This window comes from Somniosus microcephalus, chromosome 15 (genome assembly GCF_052327205.1).
Source record: "Somniosus microcephalus isolate GS21.2 chromosome 15, FLI_Smic_1.0, whole genome shotgun sequence".
NCBI lineage: Eukaryota > Metazoa > Chordata > Chondrichthyes > Squaliformes > Somniosidae > Somniosus > Somniosus microcephalus.
This window is the reverse complement of record NC_141001.1, coordinates 60,581,733-60,599,465: the sequence shown is the minus strand read 5'-3', so window position 1 is coordinate 60,599,465 and position 17,733 is coordinate 60,581,733. Positions and strand designations below refer to the sequence as shown.

General features: G+C 45.4%; 1 protein-coding gene across 2 annotated transcripts in view; it reads left to right on the top strand.

Moving 5' to 3' along the window:
• The window catches only part of LOC147106970 (ethanolamine kinase 1-like), a 302,938-nt gene that overhangs the window by 258,181 nt on the left and 27,024 nt on the right, over positions 1-17,733 (top strand). The window contains exon 6 of one of the 2 annotated variants that reach the window (XM_086007890.1): positions 11,122-13,238. The exons of the other annotated variant lie outside the window; for it this stretch is intronic. Within the exon in view, the coding sequence (XP_085864016.1) occupies positions 11,122-11,194 (73 nt within the window). The 3' untranslated portion in view covers positions 11,195-13,238. Of the gene's footprint in view, positions 1-11,121; positions 13,239-17,733 lie in introns of those variants that run through there. 2 annotated transcript variants of the gene reach the window in all.

Here is a 17,733-nt window from a genome sequence, read left to right as displayed (position 1 = left end):
GCTTGATCGAGCGGCTCAGCAAAGGGGCCGTGCAGCGTCGTCGGGAGGAAGAGAGAGAGAGAGGGAAGAGCGCACAGTGCATGGTCAGTGCTCAAGAACAGGGCAGCGTAGAGAGGATAGAATGCGGGGAAGGAAAAGTGAGACGCGCCGAAGCCGTGGGTCGCCGCCATTACCCTGTAGAACGCTAGGAGCAGCGTGGCAGCAAGGGGAAGAAGGAAAAGCGCGGGAGGCGCCATTTTATTCCGTTGGGGAAGAAAGAAAAGCGCGGGAGGTGCCATTTTAATTCATTGGTGAAGAAGAAAAAGCGTGGGAGGCACCATTTTAAATCACCCAAGATGCCGAAAAGTGGCAGTATCACTGCTTTCGACAACGAGGTAGAAGACTGGACCACGTATGTGGAAAGAATTGAAGTGTACTGCAAGGCAAATGAGGTGGCCGATGGAAAGAAGGCGTCGGTATTATTAAATTTGATGGGCGCGAGAACGTACGGCCTATTGTGGAATTTAATTACCCCAGCTAAACCAATGGAGAAAAGTTTTGAGGAGATTGTTAATATCTTACAGGAACACCTAAACCCTACACCGCTGCTGATAGCAGAAAGATTCAAGTTCCATAAAAGAAACCAGCACAAAGATGAGAGCAATGCTGACTATCTTACGGAACTACGCAAGTTATCGAAGCACTGCCAGTTCGGAGCAGGACTGGCAGACACCTTGCGGGATAAGTTTGACTGCGGGCTCCAGAGTGAAGGAACCCAGAAACGACTACTTTCCTACGAAGCAGCAGCACGGGGAGCCGCGGAAATACAACAGAAACCACAGGCGCTAACTGTGACTGATAAAAAGGATGATGACGTCACACCTGGATGACTGTCAAAAATTCTAACTGACGCGAAAGAGGTGTTCCAACAAGGACTTGGGACTGTAAAAGGAGTAACGGCAATGATAAAAATCGAAGATAAAGCAAACCCAAATTTTTTTAAGGCCAGACCGGTACCTTACGCGATCCGCCCAGCCGTTGAAGCAGAGCTGGAGAGTCTGGAGCGTTCGGGTGTGCTGTCCAAGGTGGACTGGAGCGAGTGGGCCACACCCATCGTTCCTGTAATGAAGAAATCATTGAGCAGCACGCCTGGGGAACCGAAGAAGGTTCGCATCTGTGGGGACTTCAAGGTGACTGTGAACCCAGTCCTGCACACAGTACAATATCCACTTCCACGGATAGAAGATATTTTCGCCTCACTATCCGGAGGGAAACGCTTTACAAAGATTGATCTGGCCCAAGCGTATCTACAAATGGAGGTGGAAGTAGCGTCTAGGAAATACCTCACGATAAACACTCACAAAGGCCTTTACCAGTACAATCGACTGGTATTCGGGGTAGCATTCGCCGGCGATGGAACAAGTCCTGCAAGGGATCCCAGGGACCCAGTGTTATTTGGACGACATCCTGGTTACGGGCGAAAATGACAGTGAACACCTTGCGAACCTGGAGCAGGTGCTCACGAGATTACAGGAATATGGGCTACGAGCCAACCACCCCAAATGCGAGTTCTTCAGGAGACAAATCTCGTATTGTGGCCACATGATTGATGAGGAAGGGTTGCATAAGTCGCCAGACAAGATTGAGGCTGTAGTCAAGGCTCCAGCACCGGAAAATGTGTCGCAACTGAGGTCGTTCCTCGGGTTGGTGAACTACTACCATAAGTTCTTGCCGAATTTATCTACAATTCTGCACCCACTGAACGCCCTACTGCAAACTGGAGTAACATGGAAATGGAGTGATGAGTGTAAGCGTGCCTTTCAGAAATGTAAATGCCTAATCACTTCAAAAGAAGTATTGGCCCACTACAATCCAACACTACCGATTTGGTTAGCATGTGATGCGTCTCCCTAAGGCATCGGAACGGTGCTGTCACACAAATTCCCTGACGGTTCAGAGAGGCCAACAGCCTTTGCGTCGCGCTCGTTAACCTCAGCCGAGTGTAACTACGCCCAGATTGACAGGGAGGCCCTCAGCCTGGTGTGGGGGGTGAAGAAGTTCAATCACTATCTGCACGGGCAGAAATTCACCCTACTGACTGATCATCAGCCCCTGGTCTCCATTTTTAACCCAAAGAAGGGCGTTCCGGTGATGACGTCACAACGGCTGCAAAGATGGTCACTTTTTCTAGGGGCACATCAGTATGACATAGAGTACAAGGGTACGAAACAGCATGGAAACGCTGATGGGCTGTCGCGCCTACCGTTGCCTACGGTAGAGGAAGCACCTGCAGTGGACCCTGTTGAGATATTCCATGCGACCATAGTCGAATGTCTACCTGTTACAAACTCAAGTATAGAGAAGGAAACCCGAAATGACCCGACACTCTCCTGGGTCTATGATTTGACGGTGAAGGGATGGCCAGCACATGGCGACTCACTGTTGCCAGCATTCTCGCCAAGGAGAGAACAGCTGTCAGTGTGCCGGGGGACCTTGATGTGTGGATCCCGAGTGGTAATTCCACCCAAGTTGAGAGATAGAGTGCTCAATGAGCTTCATGAGGGTCATCTGGGAGGGGTAAAAATGAAGAGCCTAGCCAGGGCATTTGTGTGGTGGCCGGGAATCGATAAAGAAATCGAGGATATGACCAAGAGATGCACAGGATGCCAGAAGGTCCAAAACGCTCCACCACAGGCCCCGCTACATCCATGGGAGTGGCCCTCATCTCCATGGCAACGGGTACACATTGATTTTGCTGGTCCATTTATGGACTCAATGTTCCTAATCGCTGTGGACGCCCATTCGAAATGGCCAGAGGTCATCAAAATGTCCTCCACCACCACGGAGAAAACTATTGCAGTCCTACGGACCATCTTCGCCAGGAATGGGTTGCCAGAACAGATTTGCTCCGACAATGGGCCACAGTTTGTGTCAGAGGATTTCCGGAGGTTTCTGAGGAATAATGGGGTGAAGCATTACACATCTGCCCCATATCATCCAGCCACAAATGGATTGGCTGAAGTTTGTTCAGACCTTTAAAAAGGCCATAAAGGCAATGCATAATGATGACATACCACTACAACACAAGGTGGATAATTTCTTGTTTGCTTACCGGAATGCGACACATGCAGTCACCAACCAAGCGCCAGCCATAATGTTCTTCAACCAAAGGCTAAGTTGTCACCTGGATTTGCTCAAACCAAACATAAGATGAGATGTTGAGGATAAGCAATTCCAGCACATAAATGAGAAGCCAACCAGGATCTTCAAGATAGGGCAACCAGTCTTGGCCCGCGACTACCGAACAGAAAAATGGCAGCCAGGAACGATATGCACACAGCAGGGACCACTAATGTACACAGTGTACGTTGGAGAGAGCATCATGAGACGCCATGCTGACCAGATTCTAGAATCACAGGAACAAGCCAAACCCATACCACGAGCAGGTGCACCTGGTAATCAACCCGAAGTACAGATTGCGTCTACCTCAGAAGCAGTGGTATTGGAAGCTGACGAACCAACCAATGACAATGAGCCAGAATCAACTCCGCCGCAAGAACAGGATACTCGAGAAAGGCGCTATCCAGTCAGGATCAGGAAGCCTCCTCAAAGACTGAATTTATAAATGATTATTTCAGTTGATGTATATAGTACAGAGAAAATTGTAATTGTAATGAGTTATTATTTAGTTGTTAAATGAATGTTATGTACTGTTTATCTAAAAGGGGAGGAATTGTTGTGTATGTGCCTTTAAAAGAAGAACTGATTCTATACTGCAGTACTGGCAGTGACCACCCCTGTATATAAAGCCATAGCAGGCTTCTGTATTTCAGTCTTGAATTACTCCCTGTTCAGTAAATACCTGTTTTATTGTTCTCCTGCAGTCTGAGTATTATTGATCCTCGGACACTACAGGTGGCTCCGCCACAATATGCTTTTTTAACCACCTTATCAACTTGCCCTGCCACCTTTAAGGTTTTGTGTATATGGACACCAAGGTCTCTCTGCGCATCTACACTTTTCAAAACCGTGCCATTTATCGTATACTGTCTTTCCATGTTAGTCCTCCCAAAGTGCATCACTTCACACTTCTCATCATTGAACTCCATCGGCCATGCTTCTGCCCATTTCACCATCCTGAAGTCTATAACTATCCTCATGATCTGCTACTTTGCCAACTTTCATATCATCTGCAAATATTATAATGCTGCTCCCTTCCCCCGAGTCTAGGGGGGCGATTTTGTTAATGGGGGCGCATTGGAGACGGGACTGCTGCTTGGCGTATCGATGTCCTGCCTCCATCGATTTGTGGCCAACCCATGCTATTTTCCCTTGCCCAGCAGGCTTAGCAGACCAATTAAGGGAAAGCCGGTTGCAGAGAACGTCAACATATGGTGTTTCATCTGTCAATTTTTTTTTGACAGCTCTGTAGTTTGATGAGGTCTTGCATTCAAGGCCTCATCAAACTTCTTTCTTTTACAGAAATGAGATGTTTGTTGCATCTGAGAATGCAATGGCCATCTCTCATCTGCAACACGGAGGTCCGAGACTCTCCGCATACAAACCGACTGAAGCCTGCAGGAAGAAACAAAGGTAAGTACACTTTTAAAAACACTTTGCACTTACCTCAGATACTCACCTCTACACTCTTCGCACCCATCACTTACCTTCACAGCACACTTTTGCACCCCCCCCCCACCCTGACCCCCGCAGACGCAGTACTTGCCTCGCTGACCTGGCGGGTTTTGGAGCCTTCGGGAAGCCCGCACTTGTGAGGGCAAAAAGGGGATAATCCTATTTTCTGCCTGTTAACTACCGGTTAACAGGCAGTTAATAGGCTCTAATCCCTTCCCACCTCCAAGGAGACGGGACCTGGTGTGGGACGGCTACCCGCCTTCTAAGAAGATGGCATGGAGGCGGGTTGGACAGTTGGGCACCCGCCTCCAAATTCTGCCATTTTCCCGGCAGACCCGCCTCCATACCCACCTCCCCAGGACTGGCAAAATCGCCCCATTTGTTGTTGATAAAAATTGAAAAAATTAATGGACTCAAAACTGACCCTTGGGGAATACTACTGCAAACCACCTCCCAGCCTGAAAAACATCCATCCACCACCACCCTCTGCTTCCTTTCACTGAGGCAATTCCATATCCATACCACCACTTTCCCCTTAATTCCATGGGCTTCCATCTTCTTAATAAGCCTCCTGTGTGGCACCTTGTCGAATGCCTTCCGAAAGTCCATATATACAACATCTACTGTTGATCAACCTTCTGTGTTACCTCGTCAAAGAATTCAATCAGGTTAGTCAGACATGATTTGCCTATAACAAAACCATGCTGGCTCTCCTTGATTAACCCATACCTTCCCAAATGAAAGTTTATTTTATCCCTGTAACGGTTTCCAATAACTTCACCACCACTAATGTTACTTGTAGTGTATGTAACTGTTCTACCTTTAAGAGAACTATCGTATGTAACCGTTCACCTTTAAGAGAACTATTTTAGGTGTGGCACTACTTTACCTTGGCTGCTGTATACTGTAATACCGACGGTGACCACACCAGTATATAAGTGCTGTGTCAGGATTTATTGGGCAGATTCGCCCTGACCTTCGAATAGTAAAGTCCTGTTTAAGTTACTCTTGTAGTCTGTGTATTACTTCGCTATACAACCCACAGACTTTACAGTGGCGACGAGTTCGATCTTACCCTGCGGCAACAATACTTCTGAAGAAGTAAACGAGCGTCGAGAAGAGGCACCCGCCCTCGTCGTTTTGCTGAGAGAAAACTCGAGTCTGCAGACCAAGAAAGGAGGAAGATTTCAAACACGAAGTCTTCCATCAGCAATAGGCACGGATTGTCCCTTCTGCCATGGTGGTGAGTGAGCCGATCAACACGAGAAGCAAGTCGGCCACGGTGACTGTGAGTAAAGGGAAAATAGAAACAAATAAACGGAGGATAAGGGTGGTGCACTCGACCATGGTCGAGGGGGAAAGGAGCCGGACAGAAGTCGGGCCCAGAGGCGCTGAGACTGGGGCAGCGTGGAGCAGAAGCCGCGGTACAAGCGGGCTGGGGAGCGTCGTGAGACGGCTAGACCGCGACGGCGAAAAAGGCCGGACAACTACCGCGACCACGAGGCGCTGCGACCGGGATCGTAAGGCGCGGGAAGATATAAAAATAAATAAGCCACGGAGAACTCAGCCGCAGCCGGGGAGGAAAGCACCAGACTGCGAGAAGCTGGGAGGCGCGATTGGGGTGAAAAAGGCCAGACAGTGATTGAGGCCACGAAGCGCTGTGACCGGATCATAAGGCGCGGGACGATATAAAATAAATAAACCGCGGAGAACGTAGCCACAGCCGGGGAGGGAAGCACCGGACTGCGAGAGGGCTGGAGGCGCGATTGGGAGCCCGAGCGAGCGGGAGAGACAGAGCCCGAGCGAGAGACAGGCTGAGCGAGATCCAGCCAGCGGCTGAAACTGTTCGCCGCCAACGGGTTGTACCCAGCACCGGCTGCCCTGCCGAGAGAAGGGAACGCGCTGAAGCCGACGCGCAGGCTGCAAACCCGAAAGCCAGTGGCCGTCGCCCGAGGGAAGCTTACCCCTCCTGCCAGGGGAAGAAACGCGGGAAGCCACCAGTAGGCGGGGAAGAAGACAGAAGCGGGAACCGCCATTTTTAAAGTGGGCGGGGAAAGAAGATAAGCACGGGAAACCGCCATCTGGAAAAAAAAATGTTAAAGAATATTGTTGTTGTTTCTCAGGAAGAGTGGGAAGATGCCTAAGCATAGTAACAGCAACGGTTTCAATGCCGAGGTGGAAGACTGGCCCACGTATGTAGAACGCATCGAGATATATTGTACGGCTAATAAGATAGCAAATTATGAAAAAGCTCTAACCTTATTAAACTCAATGGGTGCGAGGACATACGGGTTATTGAAGCATCTCCTATCACCAGCTAAACCGGTGGATCAGTCTTTCGATAATATTGTTGCTGTCCTGAAGGATCATTTTAACCCCGCACCGCTGATGTTAGCGGAACGATCTAAATTTTACGGGAGAACGCAACGAAAAGAGGAAAGCAACGCGGAGTACTTGGTCGAGCTGCGTAGACTAGCGAAATACTGCCAGTTTAGAGGAAATCTGACAGAGGCATTGCGAGACAAGTTCGTGTGTGGATTGTCAAAGGAAGGAACGCAAAAACGACTACTCGAAGAGAACGATCTTACACTTGATAAGGCTGTCCTTATTGCAGCATCGCACGAAGCCGCAGCGAGAGGCACGGCGGAAATGCAGCGGAAGACAGCGGTACTCAGTGTGGATCAAATGACTTCGGGTACAACGAAATGTTCTCGTTGTGGGAAGACAACACACGACCAGAACCAATGCTGGGTTAAAAACCAGGACTGTAGGAAATGTGGCAAGCTTGGCCACATAGCTAAGGTATGCCGGTCAGGAAAGAAGAACAACAATAATAAGTCACAGCAGAAGAAGTACAGAAAGGTACATGAGGTGACTGGGAAGAGTCCAGATGAACAGAATTCGGACTCAGACTCCAACAGCAAGGCACTGGGTAGTCTGAGGATTCATAATGTGAGTAAAGAAGCTGACCGACAAACTATCTGGATCACACTACAGATTGCAAAAGTCCAAGTGAAGATGGAAGTGGACACCGGATCGGCGTTGACGGTCATGAATAAGCATGATTACAAAAAGTTATTCAAACATATTCCCCTATGGGATACGGAGATAGTATTGCAGACATACACGGGGCACAAAGTATACCCCATCGGAAAGATAGAAGTCAAGGTGAGATACAAAGACAAAGATCACCAAAGGATGGACTTGTATGTGCTGCCCGAGGGAGATCCACCACTTCTGGGACGGGAGTGGATCAGGAAAATAAAGATAGACTGGCATTCACTAAACACAATGACGGTAGATTCCGGGAAGGAAGAGGTCAAACCTGAACGTTTGTCCAGAATATTGGACGAAGCTAAAGAGGTATTCCAGCAAGGACTGGGAACACTGAGAGGAATTAAAGCAAAAATCAAGATTGCAGAACATGCAAGCCCCAAATTTTTCAAAGCCAGATCGGTACCTTACGCGATACGACCTGCTGTGGAGGCAGAACTGGAAGAGCTTGAACGTTCAGGGGTACTGTCTAAGGTGGACTGGAGTGAGTGGGCCACGCCCATTGTTCCCGTCATGAAGTCTTCATCAAGTAACAAGCCAGGGGGACTGGGGAAGGTCCGCATCTGCGGAGATTTCAAGATCACAGTTAATCCGGTGTTTCACACGGTACAATACCCGCTTCCGCGGATTGAGGATATCTTTGCTTCATTGTCTGGCGGGCAACACTTCACCAAGATAGACCTGGCACAGGCATACTTACAAATGGAAGTCGAGGAAGAGTCGCGCCAGTATCTCACAATCAACACGCACAGAGGCTTGTATCGTTATAATAGACTGGTTTTTGGAGTAGCTTCGGCTCCAGCAATTTGGCAGAGGGCAATGGAGCAGGTCTTACAAGGTGTTCCAAGCACGCAGTGTTACTTGGACGATATCCTGATTACGGGAGAAGACGAGGAGGAACACCTCACAAATTTGAAACTGGTGCTCACCAGGTTGAAGGAATATGGCCTTCGAGTTAATCACCAGAAATGTGAGTTCTTCCAGAAACGGATCTCGTACTGCGGTCATGTCATTGACCAAGAGGGGCTGCACAAGTCACCTGACAAGATAGAAGCTGTCGTGAAGGCCCCCGCTCCGGAAAACGTTTCACAGTTGAGATCGTTTCTGGGGTTGATTAATTATTATCACAAGTTTCTGCCAAATTTATCCACGGTGCTACATCCGCTGAATGCTCTGTTACGGAAAGAAGTGCCATGGAAGTGGAGCGAGGACTGTAAAAAGGCCTTTCGCAGAAGCAAGGCGTTGATTACCTCTGAGGAAGTGTTGGCTCATTTCAACCCAACGTTACCTCTTCGTCTAGCTTGTGATGCTTCCCCTTATGGAATTGGAGCAGTACTTTCACACAAGTTACCAAATGGCTCGGAAAGGCCAGTCGCATTTGCGTCCCGATCGTTGACCTCCGCGGAGCGAAATTACGCTCAGATAGACAGGGAGGCCCTCAGCCTTGTGTGGGGAGTAAAGAAATTCAATCATTACCTGCAGGGCAAGAAGTTCACATTACTGACAGACCACCAGCCGTTGGTGTCCATATTCAACCCTAACAAGGCCATTTCCACTATGACAGCGCAAAGGTTACAGAGGTGGTCCATGTTACTTGGGGCACACCAATATGACATTGAATACAAAAGCTCCAAACAGCATGGAAATGCTGATGGGTTATCGTGCCTACCGTTGCCGGTAGTAGAAGAGGCGGCTACAATGGACCCGGTAGAAATGTTCCACTCATCCATAGTAGAATGTCTACCAGTAACCAATTCGATGATCGAGAATGAAACAAGAAATGACCCGACTCTCTCACGGGTCTACGATCGAACAGCTGTCAGTGTGCCGAGGAACCTTGATGTGTGGATCGAGAGTGGTGATTCCACCCAAACTTCAGCATAAGGTGCTAACGGAACTTCACGAGGGGCATCTGGGTGGAGTGAAAATGAAGAACCTAGCAAGAGCGTTTGTGTGGTGGCCAGGTATTGATGGAGACATCGAGGAAATAACCAAGAGTTGTCTAGGATGCCAGAAGGTCCAAAACGCGCCACCACAAGCTCCTCTGCATCCATGGGAGTGGCCCTCATCTCCTTGGAAAAGGGTACACATCGACTTTGCTGGTCCATTTATGGACTCAATGTTTCTAATAGCGGTGGATGCACACTCCAAGTGGCCGGAGGTAATAAAGATGTCCTCCACCACCACGGAAAAAACCATCACAGTATTAAGGACCATGTTTGCCAGGAATGGGCTGCCAGAACAGGTCTGTTCTGATAATGGACCACAATTTGTGTCCGAAGAATTCAGGAAGTTCTTAAAAAGCAATGGGGTCAAGCACTACACGTCAGCCCCATACCATCCCGCCACCAATGGCTTAGCTGAAAGGTTTGTCCAGACCTTCAAGAAGGCCATAAAGGCCATGGGTAATGAGAACATCAACTTACAACATAAGGTAGATAACTTCTTGTTGGCGTACAGGAATGCAACACATGCGGTCACAAATCAAACTCCCGCCATGATGTTTTTCAATAGAAGACTAAGATGCCGGCTGGATTTGATTAAGCCAAACGTCAGAAGGGACGTAGAGAACCGGCAATTCCAGGGCATGAATGAAAGGCCAACTAGATCTTTTCAGACAGGTCAACAAGTTTTGGCCCGGGACTACCGTACCGAGAAATGGCAGCCTGGAACTATTGTAAAAAGGCTAGGGCCGCTGCTGTATACAGTGGACATTGGTGACAGCATAATAAGGCGCCATGTTGACCAGATCATAGGGTCATCCACAAAGAGCCAACCTACTCCACAACCTTACACGGCTAATGTAGAAACAGAGATACCCAGAGCACCTACCTCCGATCTGGTAATACTGGAATCAGATGATCCTGACACTGTCCTTCAAGCTGAATCGGCCTTGCCGGAAGAACCTACTACCCCGCCGAAAACTACTACACCACCGAGGCGTTATCCGGACAGAGTCAGGAGACCGCCAGAGAGACTGAATCTGTGAACTGTTTTACATAATTTGTATATATGTTCTAATGATATGGTTAATGGGGATTAAGTATGTTGTAAGCTAAAAAGGGAGGATTGTAGTGTATGTAACTGTTCTACCTTTAAGAGAACTATCGTATGTAACCGTTCACCTTTAAGAGAACTATTTTAGGTGTGGCACTACTTTATCTTGGCTGCTGTATACTGTAATACCGACGGTGACCACACCAGTATATAAGTGCTGTGTCAGGATTTATTGGGCAGATTCGCCCTGACCTTCGAATAGTAAAGTCCTGTTTAAGTTACTCTTGTAGTCTGTGTATTACTTCGCTGTACAACCCACAGACTTTACATTACTGACTAGCCTGTAGCTTCCTGGTTTATCCCTCTCCCCTTTCTTGAATAGTTGTATAACAAATAGATCATTAGAAAAGGAAAAATAAACTATTGTCTAATGATGTACAATTTTGTAATGAACAGGTATGCCAGAGAACGTTTCAAACAGTACTTCAAGAAGAAGGATGAAATCCTGGCCTTGCAGCTTCCTTGTTGATGCTGGAGAACAGCTGGATTCTCATTTACTGCTATGGGAAAGCTGGAGCAAGCTGGAAACAGGGCAACAATTAAAGCTACTAGATGACAAATTACTAAAAGTTTAATGTATCAGTTGTATGTTGCTGTCGTCATACAGCATCAGTGGAATGCAACAAATATTGTTTGCCTCATAACTAGACAGTGAGATTCACTTTGGATAGTTAGTCATAATCAAGACAACGTAAATTACTAGAAGTGGATCAATAAGATAATCATTAATGCTGCGGATCATTGTACCATTCACATTTCTCATTTATGTACTGATATTGGAACATCTTGAGGCAAATACTTCAGTTGACAGGTTTTGTGTTATCTTCAAACAAATGCTTTGTGATTGGCAATTTGAAATAATTATGGGAATGTTGTTAACTGTTACATATTTAGCCCTCTTGTAGGAAAAATTCAGTTCAAACTATGCTCATCTTTTCTTTCATTAATGCTCTGCAGCTATCATTTTTATGGCAATGGCTTTTATAAATGAGAATTTAAAAGTGCACAAAAATCTCAATTCTGGAAATCTGAACCAATATTGGAAATGCACAGCAAGTCAATCAGCATCTGAAAGAGAAAGTTAGGTGAATATTTCAAGTCTGTCCCTTCATCAGATCTTCCATCAAGATCCTACCCAAAACATTACCCTATCTTTGTAATAATCTCTCTGGCTGTAGTTTTGAATTTGACACAAATGTTACTGCAAGCCTCAAAACTCTAATGATACATGCAGTTCATTATTCACTATTCCACTCTTTTGCTCTGTGACATTCCTCATTCTGTTCATAAATGCTGTAATAATTTTGCTAAATTTAACTATGCAAAGTATACTGTGTACTGTGTCACTACCCCTGGTATTGATTAATTTAAAGATTTTTTAGAAATTAAGAACTTTTCTAGCCGTAGACAGACTAAAAAGCATAATTTATGCTGAAGGTGCACAGGACTCAAATCCTATTTTGTGCTTTTACATTAAAACAGCTCAGAGTGTTTGTATTGCAAAAAAAATGCAATCCCTGAATTGTTCTGGGCTCTTTCAAGATTTTTGAATAGGTTATCAGTCAAATCCACAAGGACACTGCAATATTTGAGTTATTGAAGGGGTCAAAAATGAATGTTAAAGAAAACTTAGCTGTGGATTGACTACAGAATGTAACACCATTCCCCATTTATAGTACTATTATTCACTCATCGAGTTCACTTCCATTCAGGTTAACAGAATGAAAATATTATAAGCTGAAAAAGGAAGCTGACTCAATATTTGCATTAAAGATATTTATAACGTGCTGCCAGGTGAAGAACTGCTAACTGTAAAATAATAAACTGTGACTGCAGCATTTTCACTTTGTAAAGCTGAAAGGATGTGAGTTGTGTTCGGAGTTCAAATTCCTGTGTGCACTACTTTCACCAATGGTTTTGATTCATTTAAAATAAATGGGTTAATGACGTTGTTAAAGTTTAATGTGAATCCGTTAATTGGTGCACGAAAAATAGCGCACAGAGGAATGCCGGTCTCTAAATGAATAATGGCTCTATAAAAGGATAATGCTGTTAAATTCTTGAACCAATCTACGGCTAACTTTTAGAAATTATTTTTCAACCCTTTTATTAACTCAAATGCTTCATGGGTTAGCGTGATGCTGTGCAATATTTGTGACGGACACTTGAACTCATTTGTATGAAATTCCTCTGTCCACTATTTTCGCAAAGGTATTACCCTTGAATTGGTAATAACAGCAGACAAAGCAATTCCATACAGACGCAGCTATTGGTAATGCAAAAGCAAAATACTGCGGATGCTGGAAATCTGAAATAAAAACAGAAAATGCTGGAAATACTCAGCAGGCCAGGCAGCATCTGTGGAGAGAGAAACAGAGTTAACGTTTCAGGTCGATGACCCTTCGTCAGAACTGGAAAAAGCTGGAAATGGAACAGGTTTTTAAGCAAGTGGAAGGAGGGGGGGAGGAAAGAACAAAAGGGAAGGTCTGTGATAGGATGGAAGGCAGGAGAGATTAAGAGACAAAAGGGATGATGGTGCAAGGCAAAAGGAGATGGTAATGGAACAAGTTAAGAAACAAAAGATGGCTCTAGATGAAGTGTAAATGGCGATGGCAGAGTGAAAGACAGCTGCCATGTGAGAGAGAGGAAAAAAATAAATAGAAAAAAAGACTTTAACAACATCATTCCTAACGTCACTCAGCATGATTTCAGTTTATCAGTGTCCTTTTAAAATGTTAATTTCTACAAAAGAAATTTACATTTTAATTTTTGCAGTTGATATTTTTCTTCTAACAGATTTTGGTAGCTGTGGACAGGAGCTCTTTTTACGAGAAATATATGGCTATATTCCAATTAACCTGTAACTGATTTTGCCAAGAAATATAATACTTGAATCAAGATTTTTATAATCTGCAGATAAAATTGCTCAATTTGAAAATCTTTGTAGCATAGCCCCTTTAGTCACTGTAATTTAATTGAAACAAAGTCAGGAAACAGTTATATATATATATATTAGGAGTAATTAGATTTCAGAAATGGGGTGCTGGTTCTATGTAACAGTGGATTGATTGATTTGTTACACTGGATGGTTTGGATTGGTAATTCTGTGAAATAAGAATTAATGGAACATGGTGTAGTTCATTGGAATCCTGTGCTTGGCCAGTTAGCCACTTATCCAATCATGGCTATACTCCCTTTGAATAGTACCATTGCTGTAAATGAAATGGACTCAATATTTGCAATTAAACATATTTATTTAGAACAGGTTCACCAGGCCCCCAAAGGTTAAATTAGGAGGAGACATTACATAAACCAGGCTTGTATTCCCTGGAATATAGAAGGTTAAGGGGTAATCTGATTTAGGATTTTAGGATTTTGAAAGGAATAGGGTAGAGAGAGAGAAACTTTTTCCACTGGTGGGGGTGTCTAGGACAAGAGGACGTAACCTTAAAATCAGAGCCAGGCCATTCAGGAGAGAAGTTAGGATGGCAGAAGTGTGGAAAACTCTCCCACCAAAAGCAGTAGACGTTAGAGCAATTAATAATTTTAAATCTGAGATCGATAAGATTTTTGCCAGCCAAGAGTATTAAAGGATATGGAGCCACGGTGGGTGGATAGAATTAGGCCATGGTCTCATTGAATTGCAGAACAGGCTCGAGGGGCAGAATGACTTATTCCTGTTCCTATGGACTGGTAGTAGATGGACTGCAAACTGTGAAATAACATACTGTGATTTTGCAACATTATTGTGATGAGCTGAATGGAAATGAACTGTGTTCATGAGTTGTCGTTCCTCCTTCGATAGCAAAGAAGAGAGCCGGATTATCATCTCATTTTTTGCAGTGAGTTCTTTGACTGATGAGACCTATTTTTGCTCAGAATGGGTGTCCACAGATTGAATAGTGGATCCCAAATACACCAGCTTGTGAATCTTGATTTTTCAAATGAGACTTCCTCAGCTGGCATTTACATTCAGCATCAACAATGTGACGGACCTCATAGTAGGAGGTGCCTTCAGAGATGGTTTTGCACCATGCTTTCTTATCTTGAGTTCTTCATGAGTAATGACACTATAAAGGGACAATGTTGTTAAATTCAATAACCATTCTCCAGCTAAGATTTGTATTTCCTCTCAATTTTGATCATGTACTCTCCCAGCTCATGCTGTGTGGATGTTCCACAGGTGCCAGCTAACTTTTGTTGCCTTACCCAAGTGATTGTTCTTCATGTGTGAGCCCAGACAGTGCGTGCTAACAGGCTATTTGACCATGGAGAGGACATCACAGCCTAGCCCAGCCCAATTCTGTCCTCATCTGACATCCATACACGTTCCAGCAGGTCACTCAATAATAAATCAGAAGTGGGAGCCCTGGCTAATTTTTTCCCTCATTAGCTCAGGGATGATGAAGTCAACTGAGCCACTACAGCTCTGTCTGAGACCAGCTAATTCAGCACAGACCTTGGGGTGGATTTTTGTCTTTAGCACCTGGGCAGAAAGGATAATCTGGCAGAGAGGATTGCATGGCCCTTACACTGCCTGCCAAATTTTCCTTTCAGTAATTTGCATGGAAGAAAAATCTGGTGGGTTCCAAAGGGGCGGGCGAATCGTTCCCCACCCCGCCCCCACCCCCAGCTTTTTGCTTCTGCGCTCTGTTCAGGCAGTGCTTAAAACCCAGGCAGTATAGACAAAAACCTACCTCCGTGATTCTAGCCTGGGACCTTACTAATCTGCATTGGAAAGACTAAAACCATCACCTTTGACCCCTGTCACAGACTCCATCCCCCAACCTGCCCTTTGTCTCAGGCTGAACCAAACTCTTTGCAACCTCGCCATCCTATTTGACCCCATATTCCCTCCATCATGAAGACTGCCTACTTCCATCTCCATAAACGCCACCACCCTCTGCTCCTACCTCTGCTATTGACACCATCATCCTTCCTTTTGCCACCTCCAGAGTCAGTGGGGTAGAAATTGCCTAGCACTGGCCTGTGCCGAGAACTGTGTGCAGGGAGCAATCCCTGCACAGGATCAGGTAGACCTCATTTAAATTAGACTGGTGAGCTGTGGGCATCTGCTGCGTGTCCCCTGGCCGCTCGTGGCAAAGCAGACATCAATGTCAGGAACTGCGACGTCAGCAACAGCCCTCAGGTAAGTCCCGGGAGGGGGGGGAATTGGAGTGGAGTATGGGGACGGGGGGGGGGGTGGGGGGCGGGAGTCGCAACGCCTGTGGTGTCAGAGGAGCACTCCTACTCCTCCTGGCTTCACATGAAGGTTTTTTTTTCATGGATAACTTACCCTTCATTGGTGACTGCGAGTGCCACTGGAGAATCCTGAGCGGGGCAGGCCCGATGCCCATCTTTTAACAGGCATTAGGCCCCTAATTTCCATATTCGAGGGGATAACACCTGTTTTAGCCATCCACCCAGGATGCCTAAAAATGGTCCACATGAATTTGGCAGTGGCACCAATGCCTGCAAGATTGGGCACAGGTTATCCCACTGCTAAGTTGGTATGCATTACACCCGTTTTACACACAAAAAACAGGTGCCATGCATATCAATTTCTGTTCCAATTATTCCAAAGGTCACCTGGCTAGCACACTCTGCTTTTCGTCTTACCATCTTACTAACCAGCGCACAAAAAGGTTAAAGTACACATGCATATGCCGTCCAAACATGATACTGTATTGAGATCACCTGCCCAACAATGGGGTCTATTACTAATTTTTTATTTACTACTGAGAAATGTAATTTGTCACATTTGGATTCCCTGCAATAAACGGATTAAATATATCCATTGACTAGTCTTTCAATGCTTTCATTAAAGTTTTTACCTGAAGCCCTCAGCCTCTTCCAAAAACCTGGGCTTGGACTTGATAGTTTTGCCCATCGCTGTGGCTCTGATTGTGCGGTCTGAGCATGTGCATTGTGCCTAATTCCCCAGGATGCACTAGAACCAGCGATACTGAGAGAAATGTTTTATCGGTTTCTCGCACTTTCTACTCAAGAGATGTACTTCAAAACATTTTGAAATACAAGAGGACACATTGCAAAAGCTTAATTAAGGTAACATTTAAATTTGAGTGATTTTTAAATTAAAAAAATAGAATGGCTGTTTGTGTATCTGTATCGGTGTGTGAAAAAATGAGTTTTTTGCTAACTACATACATACCTGTTATGGCTTTTGTTGTATGTTCTATAAACTTCAAAAAGTGCATTAAGCTGACGGGGGTGGGGGAGAGGGAGGTAAGAGCGAGTGACTGGGGCTGGGAGGGGTGGTGTTGAGAGAGAGCGTGTAAAGAAAGCACCAGCTGAATTTTGAAACCAACTAATTATCCACAAGCCCAAAACAAAAATACTGCAGATGCTGGAAATCGGAAATAAAAGCAGAAAATGCTGGAAACACATAGCAGGCAGGCAGCATCTGTGGAGAGAGGAAGGTAGGGTTAACATTTCAGGTGGATGACCTTTCGTCAGAACTCTGCTGACAAAAGGTCATCAACCAGAAAAGTTAACCCGCTTCTCTCCACAGATGCTGCCTGTGTTGCTGAGTGTTTGCAGCATTTTCTATAATTATCCACCAGTGTTTTGCTGACAGTCGGAAACGGTAATTGCTAATTCCTTACACCCATGTGGCAAAGATCCTAATTCTAACACCTATGAGGCAGACGGAGAGAGAAAAAGATAGGCAAATATATAGATAGATTTTTTTTAAAGGATGTTTAATTTTTAAAGCACATGGGAAGGGAGAGAAAGTGAGGCAGAGGGTTGATGATGAGGTGTCTCTAGCCTCTCTGAGCAAACCCTTAGTAAAGTGAGTGAGGGAAAGTGGATGGAAGATTAAGGATGAGTGACTAACAGCAAAGCAAGGGGAATGGATGGATACAGAGTTTGAATTGATATGGATGGGCAATAAATGCTGGCCTTTCCAGCGACGCCCACATCCCAGGAACAAATAATTATAAAAACAATTATAACTGTCAAAGGGGCAGTGAGGGTAATAGGAAG